The sequence below is a fragment of the Dermacentor albipictus genome, chromosome 1 (assembly GCF_038994185.2).
Source record: "Dermacentor albipictus isolate Rhodes 1998 colony chromosome 1, USDA_Dalb.pri_finalv2, whole genome shotgun sequence".
Taxonomy (NCBI): domain Eukaryota; kingdom Metazoa; phylum Arthropoda; class Arachnida; order Ixodida; family Ixodidae; genus Dermacentor; species Dermacentor albipictus.
Window position 1 is genome coordinate 350,371,319 of NC_091821.1, and position 18,559 is coordinate 350,389,877.

Here is an 18,559-nt window from a genome sequence, read left to right on the forward strand (position 1 = left end):
CGTTTGTCTTGGGAGTTAAATTATAATCATGTTTCATGCTTTCAAAAAATATCCAAACATACGAAATATTTCATTCTGCAAGTTTAGTTTTCTAAGCATGCATTTGTAAGCGTTTTCAAGCGGTTGTTAAAGGCTAATCAATCTGCAGATGACGAATTATAGCTGGCGCGAACTAGCAATGGCGGCCGTCAGTGCCAGTAGTATGTTAGAGTTTGTTCGCCGTATTTTCCGCGAACGTCAAGACCATGGGTACGAACAACATCTATAATGTAGATTTAGATATGGCCCGATGTGTCCTGCAAACAATATTTTCAGTTTAATTCGCCTGGCGTCTAGATTTCGATTGCGAACTTCGTGATATTGTTGCTCCTTGCTACTCTGTTGTGCTCATCGGGGGGGCAACTTTTGACAAATTTGCGCCGCAATCGCTCTTAATTTCGACAGCTTTCTGCTGACATATAAACACATCTTTTTCATCTCTTCCAGCCATTTCCTGATTTGAGAGCTGCAGCAGGTCTTATTTTAATCAAAGCCACTGCGTCGTCGTCAAACCATTCGTGCTCTACTTTCAAGGGAAACTAGCTTTCCGCACTACGTAGGCGAGCAAGATCGGTCTTGGCGAGTCTTTCTCGCTGAGCCGTTTATTTCTGTCATGTGCTTCGATATGCTCTCAACATTAGTATTGTTTACTTCACTGTAAGTAACAAATCCTTTTGTGTAACGTGAAAGCGAGCCACGTATGCTGGAAAGTCTGCGTAATGAAGCGACAGGGAAAAAAACAAAACGGCGTGCATTGTGTTGATGCTCGTGAAGCGAGCCGACTTCATGTGCCCCGTGCGTGCCATGCGGAAGATACTTCCAAACCTTTGATACTTGAATGCGCCTGTTGCGTCTGTGCATGTAACCCGGTACGATACTTTCGGTATTCGTTAAGTTCGTATTAAAGTTGTGTCTTCAGACTTGAGAAGAGTGTGCTTTGAAGATTCGTGTTGTACATTATTCCGCTTGCAGTTATATATATCTGGCAGTTATAGATGTCCTGTATGGAGAACGCAATTTTCGCATCTGTCCGCAGCGAAATCTTGTCACTGAATGTATTCACTTCTGTCTTGAATGTGCTAAGCCCTGTTTGTGTCGTTTCATTTGCTCAGCATGCTCACCATCAGGCAGCTGCGTACGCTATACACTGACGAGCTCAAAGTGAAACACCTGTCATCAGAAAACCGAGAAGTCTTTGCATCAATAGTCACAACTGTATTCAAGGAGTTTGTAGACTTGGCAGACTCCAGAGACAAGTCATCGCAAGTGAGTAACAATGTTTGCCACTGTCATCCGTGTAACACTAAATCTGCATGCACTATTTTTTAAAGAAAACTTTGCCGCATGAAAGCATCAAACAGTACTACAATTCCTACACTAGATCAGCCACTAGCCGAGTCTACTCAATCTTTTTTTTTTTTAACTTGCCTTTATTGCTCGGCTTAAAGCTGCTGTTATCAATTTAATATGTTCAACAGTGTCTTGATTTATCATGATGCCAGCTTGACATGGTCTGTGACCCACTTTTTAGTACGTTAAGCATCTGACAAAGTATAAAAATTTATTTCACCATAAGATTCAGTAGAGCTTTTTCATAGATAACTTGAATAACTATAGCTTACTTTATTTTGCTGCATGCTCTGCCTTTGTTCAGGACGTCAAGTCAAGTAGCGACGACACCCCAGCAGATCTAGGGGCCACCAGTCCATTGCGCACAATACTGCCCCAAAACGGTAACTGCTACTCGGATGCTGAATCGCCCATCAAATGCCCCAATGCCAGGAACGTTCAGCGAGTAGTTGACACAAGCAGTGACTCTGATGATGATGATGTGATTCGGGCCGTGAAGGAAACATTAGGTGTGCGGACACATCGACGAACTCAGTCGAAACCGGCTCCCGTGCTTAGTGTTGCTCCCATCAGTGCTCTCAACAGCATATCGACCGTAGGTGCCAATGCATCAATAGCTATTTCAACTGATTCATCACACATTTCTCCAAAGGTTCCTTCTCCAAGTGTTTCTCCGGGTGTTTCGTCAAGTTTGTCTTCCAACCCTGCATCGAGTGTAATATCTGAGATCCCGCTTAAGGATGCACCTTGTGATGAATCCATTAACGCTTCCTCCAATGCTGCGACCAGTGCAGTGTGTTGTGCCATTCCGACTGTGGTGTTCCCTGTGGCTTCAGCCGACAAGGCTGAAGCGCCTTGTGGAGGGGACGCATCAGACTCCTCGGACTCTGAAGGAAAGCTGATGATTGCCGAGTCCCCCATGTCTGCAGAGTCTCCCCGGAGACCTTCATCAGATGGTGAAGGTAGTGCCAGGGTTGGAGAACATGGAGTAGAACCCAGAAGGCCTCCCCTGTCTGAAAGTAAGAAAGTGAAAAATGCCGCCAGCAGTCCAAGTGAAGGTTTGTAAATTTCTTCTTCTCTCTTTTTTTTTTTTCTAGACAGTTGAGCATTGCTGGCCTTCATAACCTCACCATGGCTACATTTCGTCCAAGATAGCCATCAGGAACTGGCCCTTGGCAGCGAAAAAATTGTTGTCCATGGGAAAGCCTTAAGTAGAGTGTATTAGGTAACTTTCTACATGCCAGCAGCCTATCCATAGTATATTTTGAGAAAATACTATTTTTGTGTTTAAGAGGAGGCCTGCCCTAAGCTTGTTGCTCCTGCACTGAGAAAGTGGCAGTTTAATGTTGATTCACTGTTACTTTATTCCTTTCAGTCACAATATCTTCATATGGAGACTCAACTTAATTTTGAATGTTCTGACTTGTGACTACAAGACTGAAATCTTGAACATAGTGCTGCATGTACACTCGCTCACCTCTACAATGAAATGGCTTTTATAACAAAATAATTCTGTCCCAGTTCTATTGTGAGCTGTGCGATGCACGACCTTTACAACGAAGTGACCTGTATGATGAATGATTTCAGAGGCCGCAAGCACTTTCGGCTGTGCACATAACCTTCTGCTAACATAAAAAAGTGTCATAAGCCACTTTAGTATGGAAGTAATGGAAAACAATTGTATTTTAAAAGGTGCACTACCAGGTTTGACTAGAAGTTCGATATGTTGCTCTGTATCAGTGCTGTTCATCATCATCAGCCTATTCATCAGTGCTGTCCACTGCCAGCATGAAGGCCTCTCCCTGCAGACCCCAATTACTTCAATTACTTCAGTGGTTAACCAGTTCCAACTTGCACCTGTGAATTTCCTAATTTCATCACCCTGCCTAGTTTTTATGTCCTTGACTGTGCTTCCCTTCTCTTGGCACCCATTCTGTAACTCTAATGGTCCACCAATTATCTCTCCTACGCATTACATTACCTGCGCAGCTCCGTTTTCTTTTCTTTTAGTGTCATTTAAAATATCGGTTATTCCCATTTGCTGCTCTTCGATCCACACCGCTTCATTCCTGTCTCTTAACAGTACGCCTAATATTCTTCGTTTCATCACTCTTTGCACTGTCCTTAACTTGTTCTTGAGCTTCTTCGTCAACCTCCAAGTTTCTGCTCCATAGGTTAGCACTGGTAGAATGCATTGATTGTACACCTTTCTTTTCAATGATAGTGGTAAGCTTCCAGTGAGAATCTGGCGATGTCTGCCATATGCACACCAACCCATATTTATCCTTCTGTAAATTTCCTTTTCGTGATCAGAGTTCCCTGTGAGTAATTGACCTGGGTAAATGTGTGCCTTCACAGACTCTAAAGGCTGGCTGGTGATCCTGAAATGTTAATAATGTTATTTCTTTCATCAGAGGCCCCTCAACACAACAATAACCAGTGCATCTACTTGTCACAAATACTTCAGTTATTTTTATAACATATAATGCGTCATATATAAGAAGTCAATTTCCATAATCAAAAAAAATTTTGTGGTTATTATGACTGGCTTGGTGTAACTTAAATATTCATGCTACACGTACAAAATGTTTTCTGAAAGGTTGGCATAGATGTTTCAGAAATATATGTAAATTGGAAGTCAGCCTTAATTCATGGCTGAATATACTACACATGGTTACCTATTTAACACAGCTTGTGCATGTATGTGCAAGAAAAAGTCCTGAAAAAAAAAAAAGGTTTGAACAGGAAGGAAATGCTTGTGTGGCATATGAGGAGCCTGGCTACACCAATAGCTCAAACTAGAAAATGTGGTTTGAACTCTTTGAATTGAAGAAGTAGCATGCCAGCCACATGTGGAAACTCCTTAATCAACCAGCAGCAGCAAATGAATGTTGTGTTGGCAAGTGTGTCCTCTCATCTCCTTAGTCTTGCCCCAATCTCTGCGCACTTGGTGGAATGTTTGAGTTGTTTAGAGTATTAACGCGACAGCGTTATTCATTGTCTTGACTGCTTGCAGATGGAAGCAAATCATCACCTTACATGGTGGTTTCTCACATGTTAGAAAAGTTTAAAACATAGAAGTGCAGCTCAGATTTGCGAGACCATTTGTGCCTTGACCTTTTCCCAAGTTTTAGTGTAGACTGCCATACAGCATATTTTTTGCCTTATAAAGGCATGGTTTGATAAAAATTGCAGTCATTATCTAGTTCACGGTTGATTCGAAGCACTTCCAATCAACGATGAATATATTCCAACTAGCCTAGTTATCCATCCTCCTGTTATTATTTAATTTGACTGAAAAATTTAAACATGCTGCATGCTCCATCAAGGTCATATTAAGGGAAACCAATTGGAATAGTGTCTATGCAAATAAGACACATTGTGGAGTGGTGTCTGTAACACAAGCAATGTTTCCTGATAAAGTGATCTCTTTTTTGAGTATAACAAGAAGGAACATGTTAGTAGGCAACAAAATTAAGGTGCAGATTGAGACATAGTAGATTAGAAATGTAGGCACACTAAGGCATGAGTTGTGCAAGCTAGTGTTGGGTCAAGTTGCAGAAATTGCCTTTTTCTCCCGAAGTGTAAGCAGCATGTTTCCTTTTGCATTGATTTCACAAGGCTGCGAATAATGCGTATTGCAGAATATTCACAAAGGCAACCATTCAGGCAGTGTGTTCATCTTTGTGGCTTTTATGTCAGTGGCTTGTGAAAGGATCGAACAATTAAAAAGCCTTGCAAATAATGAGAGGCACACACTTAATATTTGAATAGCCATGATGAATAGCCAAGAGCTCTACGTTCATGAACTTTGAGTTTTGTGATTAGAAATTATGGCTGCTAATATGCCTGATGAAAGAGAGCTTGGTAACATGCTGGTGTTGGTCTTGTTTACGTTCGCCTATTTGGCTAAATGAGTCTGATATGATGCATTGCTTGCTACATATGGAATTTATATTGTCAAACAATTCATCAAGTACCATTTTAAAGTTCCTTTAGGTAAGCTGGCATTTTTATCCCCCGTTCATTTTTTATCTGTGAAACACCGCTTCTGTGTAGGGATGCTTTACTTTACTTCATTCCTTCTATCTAGTCCTATTCTATTACTGGTATTTATTGTATTTCTCCATAAGTGCAGATGTATGCGTCGTCTGGTAGAAGCGTTCATCATTAACTTACTGCTTGTATCCTTGGTAGCTAACCAGCCTGCTGCAGAAGCTTAATGGCTATGTCGCTGTGCTGCTGAGCTCGAGGCCATAGGTTTGATCCTGGCGGCAGCAGCCGCATTGGGGGCAAATGGAGAAATGTTTGTATACTTAGATTTAGGTGCACGTCAAAGAACCCTTTGTTCTCGAATTAATCGAGAATCCCCCACTACAGCCTACCTTATAATCACATCATGGTTTTGGCACGTAAAACTCCGGAGTTTTATTCATTTTTGGTAGGTGGCCAGGCGTGCGTAAAGAATGGCACTTGCATTAATGCTATTTTTCTTGTCCTAATTGGGAACAAATAACCATTGAGGTCGTAAGGTCACTATATAAACTTCACTGGCACTAACTATGGCAGATTCCCAATTTGAAATAGCTGATTGCTTGCTTTTAGTGAGTGCAGAGGTTCATACTTTGGTGGCATACTTTCAGGTGACCTGATCAGCTCCTCACGATGTCGCAGATTGATGCGACTGAAGGATGTTATTGAATTCACTCTGCCGTATATGGCTACTAGACCAGGAAAATCTTTTATAGTCATCACCTCTGCTGTGCTTAGGTTTTCGTTTTGTGACCGCATCAATTTCGTTTTCGTTTTCTGAGTCGCATCAGGGCCGTTGCTGAAGTTAAATGCAGACGGCTGTCCCAACGGGTGCCACTATCTCTTCAAGAACTTGTTCCGTCTTGTGTACATGTTGCCTCCGTGTACGTCGCTATAAACTGAGAAAGGGAATGTCAAACTCCGGTTCTGACTTTTAATTTATTTATTTATTTGCTTGCTTGTATGTCATCTTCTTACTCCAAACAAATGATGAGGCTGTAACAGAAATTAAACATGAGGCACACTAGCCTGACCTAGCTTGTGGCTTTAATATCCCTTTAAACTTTTCAGCTTTTTCTTCTTGGTGTTATGTAATTCATCATCATCAGCCTGTTTTATGTCCACTGAAGGATGAAGGCCTATCCCTGCAGTCTCCAATTACCCCTGTCCTGCGCCAACCGATTCCAACTAGCACCCACGTATTTCCACATTTCATCGCTCCACCTAGTCTTCAGCCGTCCTCGACTGCATTTCCCTTCTCTTGGTACCCATACTGTAACCCTAATGGTCCAACAGTTATCAGGGGTGCAATCTTGTACGCGTTCCAAACTCGAACGGAGGCGGTCCGTTCTTTCCGTCGCGAAATTGGCGGTCCGTTCCGTTGCGTTCGTCCGATAGCAGACAACACGGAATGATTGACAGTAGATATCGCTTCACAATTGACGTCATGGCGTTCTTCACCGTTCAAACTGACCAACCGTGTGCGGCTCGGTGGAACGGACCGCCTCCGTTCTATATTGGAACGCGTACAAGATCGCACCCCTAATCGTAACATTACATGACCTGGCCAGCTGCCTGGCGCATTTCTAAAATTCTTGATGTCAATTAGAATATTGTCTACACCCATTTGCTTTCTGATCCAAACTGCTCTCTTTCTGTCTCTTAACGTTATGCCTAGCAATCTTCATTCCATTGCTCTCTGCACGGTCCTTAACTTGTTCTCAAGCTTCTTTGTCAGTCTCCAAGTTCCTGCCCCATATGTCAGCACCAGTAAAATGCGCTGATTGAACACCTTCCTTTTTAATTGTAATGGTGAGCTTCCAGTTGGGAGCTGACAATGTCCGCCACATGCGATCCACTCCATTTTTATTCTTCTATGAATTTCCTTCTCATGATCAGGATTCCCTGTGATTAATTGACCAAGGTAAACATACTCCTTCACAGACTCTAGAGGCTGACTAGCGATCCTGAACTCTTGTTTGTTTGCCCGGCTATTCATCATTATCTTTGTCTTCTTCATATTGATCTTCAACCCCGCTCTTACACTCTCTCTGTTAAGGTCCTCAATCATTTGTTGTAACTCGTCTGCATTGTTGCTGAATAGAACAAGTCCATCAGCAAACTGAAGGTTTTCGAGATATTCGCCGTTGATCCTTACTCCTAAGCCTTCCCAGTTTAATAGCTTGAATACTTCTTCCAAGCATGCAGGGAATAGCATTGTTGAGATTGTGTCTCCCTGTCTGACCCCTTTCTTTATAGGGATCTTCCTGCCTTTATTGTGTAGAACTAAGGTAGCTGTGGAATCTCTGTCGATATTTTCCAAGGTATTTACGTAAGCAGTCTGTACTCCTTCATTACGTAATGCCTCTATGATTGCTGGTATCTCTACTGAATCAAATGCCTTTTTTAATCTATGAAAGCCATATAGAGAGACTTATTGTACTCTGCGGATTTCTCGATAATCTGATTAATGACATGGATGTGATCCATTGTAGAGTATCCCTTCCTGAAGCCAGACTGTTCCCTTGGTTGACTAAGGTCCAGTGTTGCCCTTATTCTATTGGAGATTATTTTGGTAAATGTTTTATATAATACTGGGAGTAAGCTAATGGGTCTATAATTTTTTAATTCTTTAACATCTCCCTTTTTGTGGATTAGTGTAATGTTTGCATTCTTCCAGTTTTCTGGGACCCTCGCAGTCGATAGACACTTCGTATAAAGAGCCGCCAGTTTTCCAAATATTATGTCTCCTCCATCTTTGATTAAATCGACTGTTATTCCATCTTCTCCTGCCGCTCTTCCTCGTTTCATGTCTTGCAAGGCCCTTCTGACCTCATCGCTAGTTATAGGAGGAATCCTTGTCTCCTGTTCATTAGTGTTTCCAATTGAGGTATCCTGACTCCTCTGGGCGCTGTACAGGTCAGTATAGAATTCTTCCGTTGCTTTTACTATATCTTCGAGATTGCTGATGATATTACCCTGCTTATCTTTTAGTGCATACACCTTGGTTTGTCCTATGCCAAGTTTCTTTCTCACTAATTTCAGGCTGCGTCCATTTTTTATGCCTTCTTCAGTCTTTCTCACATTATAGTTTCGAATATCACTTATTTTCACCTTGTTGATTAGTTTTGACAGTTCCGCAAATTCCATCTTATCTCTGGAGTTGTACACTTTCATTCTTTGTCGTTTCTTTATTAGGTCCTTTGTTACTTGGGAGAGCTTGCCTACTGGTTGCCTTGGTTCCTCGCCTCCCACTTCAATTGCTGCCTCTAAAGCCAGCCTAGTTGCAGTTTCATTCATTAGCTCCGTGTCATCATCATCTCACTGTTCTAAGGCTGCATATTTGTTTGCAAGTACCAGCCTGAATTTGTCTGCTTTTACTCTTACTGCCTCTAGGTTGACCTGTTTCTTCTTGACTAATTTTGCTCTTTCTCTCTTCAAATTGAGGTGAATCCTAGCCATCTTTAACCTATGATCACTACACTTTACCCAACCTATCACTTCTACATCCTGCACTGTGCTGGGATCAGCAGAAAGTATGAAGTCAATTTCACTTCTTCTTTCACCATTAGGGCTTTTCCAGGTCCACTTTCTGTTGCTATACTTCCTGAAAAATGTTTTCATTATTCGAAGCTTATTCCTTACTTCGAATTCTACCAGCATCTCTCCTCTAGCGTTCCTAGAATCAACGCTGTAGTTGCCAATTGCTTGTTCACCAGCCTGGTTTTTCCCCACTTTTGCATTGAAGTCACCCATTACTACTCTATACTTGGTTTGCACTTTTCTCATTCCTAATTCAACATCTTCATAAAACTGATCTACTTCCTCATTATCGTGACTGGATGGTTGAGCGTAGGCTTGTACTACCCTTAATCTATACCTCTTATTAAGTTTGATTACGACTACAGCTACCCTCTCATTAATGTTGCGGAGTTCGTCAATGTTGCCCGCTTTGTCCTTATGGATTAGGAATTTGCTTCTTAGGAATTGCTTCTTATCTAGGGGACCTCTATAGCAGTGGACATGTCCGTTATTCAGCAATGTGTAAGCTTTACCAGTTCTTCTAATCTCACTAAGGCCGATGATATCCGAAACAATGTCTGCTAGTTCCTCAAAGAGCGGGTTCAGGTGTTAAACGCTGAAAGGGTCAGTTTCCATTGGCGGCCTGTCCGGACCCAGAGATTCTTAGCACCCTCTGCTGCGTTACAGATTTAACCACCACCTTGGTCAGGTGCTCCACAGCTGCTGGGGACTCAGGGCCATTGGGTAATTGAGTGAGTCATTTGGGAGGGAGTGGCCGAATACTGCACCAGGGAGGCCAATTCCTGTTCTGGTGAGGGAGTGTCTTGTTGAAGAAGCTTAATGGGCCTTCCTAATTTGGTTGTACCTGGATTAGTATAGCCCCACTCGCTCTCAACATCTTCTGCCAGTGTCAGGCGTTGCTCCAAGTCTGCTGATGTAATGCACTGGAGGAGGTGAATTTCAAGCTCACCGTTGTCAAATTAAAAAAAAAAACTTATAGAAGGATTCGAACTTCCAACTATGGCAACTGAGCATTCAACATGGCTCAGTCAGATAATCTCGTAGACGGCGAGGCTACCTTATCGCCGACAAGTACAGCCCAGAGGGCCCAACATGCCTAAAGCTTACTGGATTTAGCTGCGATAAATGTGTTTTGCCGATCGCGATGGGTAACTCAAATAGAACAATTTCTCAACGGTTCTGGCCTTGTAGTTCCGGAATTTCAGGTGCGCAGACGGCCGTGGACTCGGCTAGGCAAATCCAGGCGTACCGATGACGTTTCACAGTAGCGAATACTTGGTCATGATCTGTAGGAGTACAAACGAAACCTGCGAAAACGAATATAAGTGCAAATGCAGAAGAAATAAATAGACGTAAACTACAACTTTTTTTTTTTACTTGATGACAATCTGTATGTGAACTTTACAACTGTTCACGTTATGTTATTTATTTCTTATTGTTTGCGTGCTACTGCAAACCTTCTCGTCACTTTTTCTCTTCCTTTAGCGCTGCAATTTTTTGGGGGGAGCTCTCATTAGAAAGTCAGCGTGAGGCATGTCGGTAGAGTCCATTTAGCATAGCTCAAATGCCTGAAAGCATGCTTGAATTATCCGCGGTATACGGGTTTTGATAATCGCGGCAGGTGGCACCGCGTAGTATTTCTCTATGGTTAATTGCTCAATGGTACTAATTGCAAGGAGTGTACAAGACTTCTTGAATATACATCTGTCCTTTGTTGGCAAGAATCTTTTCTGCTGTCCTGCCTTAATTTGGGTTTCTTTAAGCCATGCATACATGCAGTCTGATGTCGCACTACACAGAACAGTTCATTTGCAAAGAATTTGGTACCTGTTGCAATAAGTTAGGCTTAGTTTAGGTGCCTTATGTACGCCCATAAGCAAAAGTATACAGATCACAGGCTCTCCAGAAAAAAACAGTTTATTCATAATTCCGATGCACAAACTGAAATTGATAAGTGTGCTTACAATGCCAAGCGTGAATGGCAGTCCTCAATTTCAAGTTGCATTCATAGGCAGAGAAGAAAATTGGCTTCGTTGTGGAATCCCTGGTCTGTATACCTTTGTTCAGGGGAGAACATCCAGTGGACCATTTGTAGATTTAAGGTGTTCACTATGGTGGTACTCCAAAGCAAAAGTGTGTCGCTGCAATTCCGCAAGCTTTGGAGAAGCAGCTTTGTGGTGATAGTCGTTAAATTTTCTTTTGTTTGTCAGTGACTCCACCATTTTACAAGCCAGGAAAACCATCATCATTTATATGATGGCCTAAGTCACCATCAGCTAAATACCCATTTGTGGGTACGTGACAAGAGAGCAATCGTGCCATCGTCATCATTGAACCAGCCATCACTGTTTTGAATGGCGCTCGGGGTTTTCCTTGGAGAGGCTCTCTACTATGTTTTTCACCTTCCGCAAGTACTTTGGTAATGTCAGTGTTGAACCTCAGCAGCTCCAAAGCTTTAAGTTAGATGTCTTGTTCATAAAATTTACAGCGAAAGGACGGGTGCCCCAGACATGGGCGAGAGACATCTGTTTATTCCACCAAAATGGAAGCAAAGTGCACAATCCTTGCCCATGTACATGCTTTCGTGCCCTGATCCTGCCTCAACTTTCTCTTCTTTGAGAGATGCCAGTGCGCTTTTCGTTGCTCTATTGTGCAAGAAGCATTTTCTTGAGTTGCTTATTGTGAAGCGACAGATCTTTCATGATCCATAGTCGACTGTCAATGTAGCATCCTTCCAATATACAAACAATAAAACTTTTGATGTCTTTTGTGTTGTATGCAGGAACTGCTTGGTTAGAAGAAGACTAATTTTTAGAGCGCATCACTAGATATTGTGCACAAAAACATCAGCTCTTGCAGTTGTGGAACATAGACACTGTGCTGCTTGGTGGCATAGAAGCAGAGGTGATCAAATTTAAACAGAGCAACAGAGAGAGTGGGAGAACAAACAGTTTTTCTCTCCTTGTTCTGTTCTTCTTGTTTTCATTCCTTTTCTTTCATTCTTAAACACTTTTATTAAAATTTCTTAATTAGCTTTAAATGCTTCCCTTGCTTGCCCACTTAGCAACTGTTTCATTTAGGAGACTTGTCTTCAGCCCTGTCAAAGACAGGACTCATTAAAGCTTTGGCTTTAGCTTGAACCTCTCCTTGTTTGCCCACTGTTGATTGCCTGGTTATGAAACTAGAGACAATGGGTAGTACACAAATTTGTCCCATCTTCATGCTTGTGGCTTCAGGTGTTCTGGTGGCTTTGTGTACTGTGCCTTATCTGCCTTTATTGACTTAAATTTCAAAGCAATCCTATTTTTATAAACACAAAAGGCAATGAGATTCAGTGCAAATCAGATTAAATTCTGGGGTTTTATGCACCAAAACCACAATCTGATTATGAGGCACCGTGTGGTGGGGGACTCGGGGTTAATTTTTACCACCTAGGGTTATTTAACGTGCACTAAATGCATGGCACTTGGGCATTATTGTATTTCACCCTCATGGAAATGTGTCCGCTGCAGCCGGGATTTGATGCCGGGATTGGGTCTCATGACTTCGTACTTAGCAGTTCAACTCCAAAGCCACTAAGCAACTGTGGCGGGTGATTTTGTGCAAATCCACTAGCACTGGAAATTGTGGCATTTATATTGCAATACTTTTAGCAGTCGCATGGTCGTTAAAAGCCATAAGGACAAAATTTAGGCCTATAAATGTGCTAACCAGCATTTCCATGCTGGCTGAAGTACCATAATAGTAGCTCCCGTAGATGCTAGCGCCAGAGTTCCCTTTAGTAGTTTTTGTAAGGAAGTTTATGTTTAATGGCACTGTATTGTTTTGAGTGCAAGCTTATGCATTCCATTTAAGGCGCCCTCGCGATGCACCATTTTTCAAAGGAACTGGTTCATTTACAGCACTTCTTTTCAGCAAGTTGACCAAAGAAGAAAAATACTAATGCTGGCATGCCTTTATGGTAGTGCAACAAAGCATACCGAACGTAACATTTGATTACCTTTGTTTTTGATGCTATGTGGTAACATTTGTCTTTTTGCTGGCATTCTGGCTGTTTGTTTTACAACCTGAACAATTATAGGATGTGCATTGTCGTTGCCAAGAAATTGCTGGGTGTATTGTTTTTGTTGTTTCTGGTGAGCTGTCAGCCTCAAGTTTGCTGTATGGGGAAATGTTTTATGCACAGAAAAATTGTTTTGAGGAAGCCTTTGTGCACTGTACCATACTACAAAGTGATACACCTACATTCAGTTTTAGGTGAGGGCTTGTAAATGAGAAAACTTATGCTAAGGACAATAACTGTGGCACATGGGAAAAGTCTGGTAAGAGTTTCGGCGTTATTATGCGCTCTGTAAAAATTCAAACAAGTAAATTCATGGCAAAACGAGATAGTGATGGTGAGCAGTAATAATGCCAGTACTGTAAATCTGTTCATGTCAATGGTTTGACTGTTTAAAAGCAAAGCGGCAACAGTACTGTTGTGCTCATACTAGTCACTAGCACTGACTCTTTAGGAATATTATCTCATGAACACATCCTTCAGACCTATTCTGCAGAATACCATAATAAATTGTTTGATTGCCCTGTTCCTCCATTTTTGTTCATCTGTATAGTTTTCATATCAATTGAACTTAAATAAGCAAGGAAGCTTAATATGACTGTTGAGTGTGTCGCTTTGAAGAGTGCCTGCTACTGTTTAAGTTGCTGCTCATTTTGCAAATCTAAAAGAAAGAAATACACATTCTATTAAATCATATTCTTTGTATTCTCAGGATCTAAGACCCCAACTCAAGAGAGCAACGGTAAGGAACACAAAAGCATGGACGACATGCCTTTGTTTACTCTGAAGCTGACGAAAACCAAGACAGGTGGCTGGATCATGGTTAAGCCCAAGAGTGAAGAGTCAGATGCTGGAGATGAGACGTCCCCACAAAAGCCTAACATAGTGCGTCGAAAACGTGTCCCAGCACCACGGAAAACCAAGGGAAAGATCCCAGAAATTGCCCGTGGTATCTTTGACTCAAGTGACGATGAGCCACTATCAGAACTGCGCAACAAGCAACCAAAAAAGAAGCCAGCCCCTGTGCAGCTGGCTACTATAGAAAATCCCAGCATCTCGGACTTGGAGCAGAAACTTACGCGGGTACACAAGCGACGGAAGAAACCAGCCGACGGCTTTCCACCTCCAAGCAAAAAGCGTAAGGTGAGGATGTGAGGCACAGCTCCATGTGAATGGAAACCTGAATCATAGCTTAGTAATGAAGAACTTGTTACAATTTAGTATACTTGCAAGGTGATCTTCAGCGAACATTCTCACAAGGCTTTCAGCAAAAGAAGTAATAGTGGTTTTAGAAACTTTTAAAACAACCAAATCTCACAGCACATGACTGCCTTGCTCGCTTAGCAGTGCATATCATTGCAGGGCTGAAAGCCCTTGGCAACAAAGGAAGCAACAACACAGTTAGTACGCAAACATGCAGATGGTGCATTTATTGCTCTTTGTATATAATAATGCCAGCTAGCTGATGCACATACAAGGAACAGTTCCTCATTGAAAAGCACAAAAATAGTAGCGGATGCTTGGCTCACACCGCACATATACCGAGCTAATGTTTGCGCATGCCGATGCAGCACATTGAAGCTGAACACAAAGAATTTTGTGAGATATGGACAAAGCACACCAAGAAGAGCATAGTCAGACCTTGCATGCCATCCTGCCAAATCAAACCCAAGTAAAATGAGGTTTCACACTTGCCTCAAAGCAACGCATGGGCTGTGATAAATACTGTAGTGAAGGGTTCTTGATTAATATAAACAACCTGGGGTTCTTTAACATGCTCCTAAATCTAAGTACATGAGTTTTTTTTTTTTTTTTGCATTGTCCCTCATTGGAACGTGGCCGCCAGAGTGAGGATTAGCGCCCACAATCTCTGGCTCAGCAGCAGATTGCCATAGCCACTGAACCACAACTACGGGTGCACTAATGTCCCAAAGCCAAAGAAAGGAGGAAGCAACTTCCTCTTGCAACTGAGCTATCCATACCATCGGATAACCCTAGCACAGAAACACTCGCGCCACCTTGTCGCAGCTGTGTAGCTACGACTCTGCCGCATATGGGTAAGCTGAAAGCCAGGTGACATAAGAGCTGTACAGAAAAGACAGGTCAAGTGGCATGAGAGAGTTGAGTGTCCCCACATCCTCTTAACCTTAAAGAACAGTACATACACCTGCAAAAACATGCAATAATGGTCCTGATTTAAACATGTGGTCCACAACCTAAGGGCAGTACATGCAACAGTGATTGCACTGAGAATGCATCCATGCATGCGGAGAGTAATTAAAGCAATGTGCTAAGTGCGATTCTAATTAACTCAAATGTTCGATCCTCTTTAGGAAGTTTAAGAGATGCATTTGTATGCACCGAGTGACCAACATGTGAGCAATATATGTCATCAACTGAATAAAGATGAGAAAAGATAACCATTGGTAGATATCTGTAGCAAGCATATATAGATCATCTGGGTTAAAAGTAACTTAATTTTTTGCTGCTGTAACAATCAGCTTCTTAAGTTTAGTCACTGTTGCTGAATAACATTTTAAAATGTGGCAAAATTTTCCTCCAAGCTTTAGGAAGCTAGAACTTAACCTAAATTCAAACTCAGGTAGGTGATAAGGTAGAATAAGTTTATCAGTGCACTTAAATTTGACCTTGAATGTACGTTATGTAATTTGAGTTTACTTTATGCTATTTTGGTGCCTTCTGTCTACATACACACAGAGCACAAGACTGGAGCCAACAGGCTGTTCTAAAAAGGTAATGACTCAGAGTCTGTCTTCATGTCACACTGTCATCACAGGAGAGTGCCGAAATTTGAAGCCGTGGATAATATAAGCTTTTCATCTTTCATATTTATCAAATTTCATCACTTATGTAGGCCAAAAAATTCACTTCCATTAGTAAGGAGGCATGTAGGGAGCAGCAGGTAGCAATGGAGGAAATAAAATCTCATTTGCAAAAAGGAGTTGAAATGGCCAGCCCCTGGCAGCATCATTGTATAGTATCTAGAGCAGCATTTATGGAACAGTAGTGCATCACATCATCTTTTAAGCGAATCACATTCATACACATGCACCTGATACACTACTTGTGTATCATACACTTATGTGTGTTACATTAGTTCAGTGCATTTCTTGAATGGACTTGAAACAGCTACGCTGAATCAGTTTAGGCAGGTAAATGCATTCTTTAAAGATTCCATTTGCATACATTTAGTGATAAAATGCTAAATAAGCTCTGCACCATAGTACACTGTGATGAAATGGCAGGCGACTGAATTCACATGCAAATAACAGATGTGGAAGAATGGGCCACGCGCAGGATGTCTGCAGAATGCTTTCAGAGACGAGTGTTGCTTAGTGATTTGTTGTGGTCACCCAGTGCACATCAATAGTAATCTTTTCTCTAGGTTTGCTCTACACCCAGCTTATTCTTGAATGGGTATTGCTCAGGCGACTGAATTCACATGCAAATAACAGATGTGGAAGAATGGGCCACGCGCAGGATGTCTGCAGAATGCTTTCAGAGACGAGTGTTGCTTAGTGATTTGTTGTGGTCACCCAGTGCACATCAATAGTAATCTTTTCTCTAGGTTTGCTCTACACCCAGCTTGTTCTCGAATGGGTATTGCTCGCATTTGATTCAGCTGCTGAACAGTTCACAGACGTGCAGTCGTGGTTGTACTCAGATGTGCGTGCATGCGTGTGTGCGTGCGTGCGTGTGTGTGTTTTCTTTTGGAGGGGAGTCATGAAAAGCATTAAACCCGTGGGGGTCATCTTGCAAAATCAAGCTTATACTTATGCACGGATTAGTCACAACTCTGTAAGATAACTGTTATGCTTGTAATTGTTTAAGTATAAAATTTAAAAATGTGTTCCCAGGGATTCATACAAATATTCTTAGAGGCAGAAATGTAAGCAAAGCAAATTATTTGAAATAGGGGTTCTAACCCCTAAACCCGCACCTGTTCAAACCCTGCATGCAACAGTGCATAGTTACGTAAGATGGTTTACGTGTTCTCGTCAGTCTGCCTCTCTGATCTCTGCAACTAATAAGGGCCTGCTGCATGCTCAGGTCATCTGTTGATGTTCATCTAGAGGCCTTTATTATATTTTCATCTTAAAATTGAGGCTAACAATATCTTCTTGCAAGAAATGTTACTCAGAAACATGCAAACTACTTCCTTGCATGCCTTCTGAGCCATACCAGAAACTTTAAGGTCAACTTTTGTGTATAGTAAGCAGGTGCGCTGTTTTATTGAGATAGAAATTATATGGACACTCCAGGTGCAGTTCACCTGTTGGCATCGTCATGATGTTCTGTATAAAGTCAAAAGACTATAATATTGTCACCGTGCGCCATATGCTCTAGGTGCGAGTGAAAGTGTGTGAGGTTAAGCCGATGATGGTGGCATTCTAATTCGATGGTGGCAGCATATGGCACGGCTGCACAGGCCTTGAAAGCGATTTGCGATGGGAACAGAGTGCGACGAGTGCTGATAGATCCGTGTGCACTGTGTTCTTACTGCTTAGTTCACATTGAAACAAGAGGCAGCACGAAGGTCAATTCACTCGCTGCTACTGCCGCGCTTTCTCACTCCAGCGTTCCGACATCTGTTGTGCGCGGTCATCGAGTTAGGTGTGTTCATGTTTGCTTGTGCTCATGTGACACCATGCTTGTTAATTTAGTTAGTAAGCGAATGTCTGCAAGTTCATTTGGCTGATAAACCTACTATCCCTGCTTCATATAGCTGCCTACTAATTTGCTCTCGCAACTGATGCTTTGTCTTTCGGGTGAAACTGCGACTTTTTTTACATGCCATTCACATCACCAATTGCATGTAATAATGTGAATTTTATTAATTTAGAATTTGTTACAATAGGTGTGCTGAGCACATGTTCACTGCTGCCAAGTGATCTTGTGTCCAAACTTTAACACAATAGACATAGCCTTTTTTTTTTTTTGCCTGGAAAAGAAATGTTAATGTAACTGTTTCTTTTATGTTGACTGATTGTTGAGCGTTAGCTCTGTGTTCACATTGCAACTACAGTTGAACCAAAAAAAAAAGGGGACCATTTAGATTATTCCTTAGGGCAGCAGAGAACTTGTCGCTTGCCCTTAGTAGGTCTGTAGCTCACAGCTGTAAAAAAGCTGAGCACCGATTAAGTATGCCATTACCTCCTCTCCTGCTCATTTATTACTGTCGAGCTTTTCACATTTGCTCTGTAAGCATCACCTATGCTCTCTTCTGCTTTTTCATATTTGCCGCAGCCTGCAGCAAAACCAGCATCAACAGAGAATCCAGCTGTTGCAAAACTCAAGCGTTGCATTAGCACTGCGGGTCTAAGGGTTCGCTATGTGCAGTTGCTGGAGGAAACTGATACGGTAGAGCAGAAAGTGGCAAAGCTCATGAAAGTTCTTAGGGATGCTGGGCTTCAAGGTAAGTTTATTTTTATTTATGCATGTGATAACAGCACCTGATAACAGCCATTATGACCTTATAAGCAGCCGTATGTTGAAGCTAGAAAGCTTGTGTGA

At 41.9% G+C, this 18,559-nt stretch overlaps 1 protein-coding gene across 6 annotated transcripts in view; it reads left to right on the top strand.

Moving 5' to 3' along the window:
* The first annotated feature begins 102 nt into the window (after positions 1-102).
* Positions 103-18,559, top strand: part of LOC135909645 (HIRA-interacting protein 3-like) — a 37,955-nt gene continuing 19,498 nt past the window's right edge. For 5 of the 6 annotated variants that reach the window (XM_065441670.2, XM_065441669.2, XM_065441672.2 and 2 more), the window contains exons 1-5: positions 103-249; positions 1,152-1,305; positions 1,694-2,447; positions 13,737-14,167; positions 18,293-18,461. In XM_065441670.2, the coding sequence (XP_065297742.2) occupies positions 149-249; positions 1,152-1,305; positions 1,694-2,447; positions 13,737-14,167; positions 18,293-18,461 (1,609 nt within the window). In that variant the 5' untranslated portion in view covers positions 103-148. Of the gene's footprint in view, positions 250-343; positions 697-1,151; positions 1,306-1,693; positions 2,448-13,736; positions 14,168-18,292; positions 18,462-18,559 lie in introns of those variants that run through there. The other variant, XM_070531792.1, reaches the window with a different exon arrangement.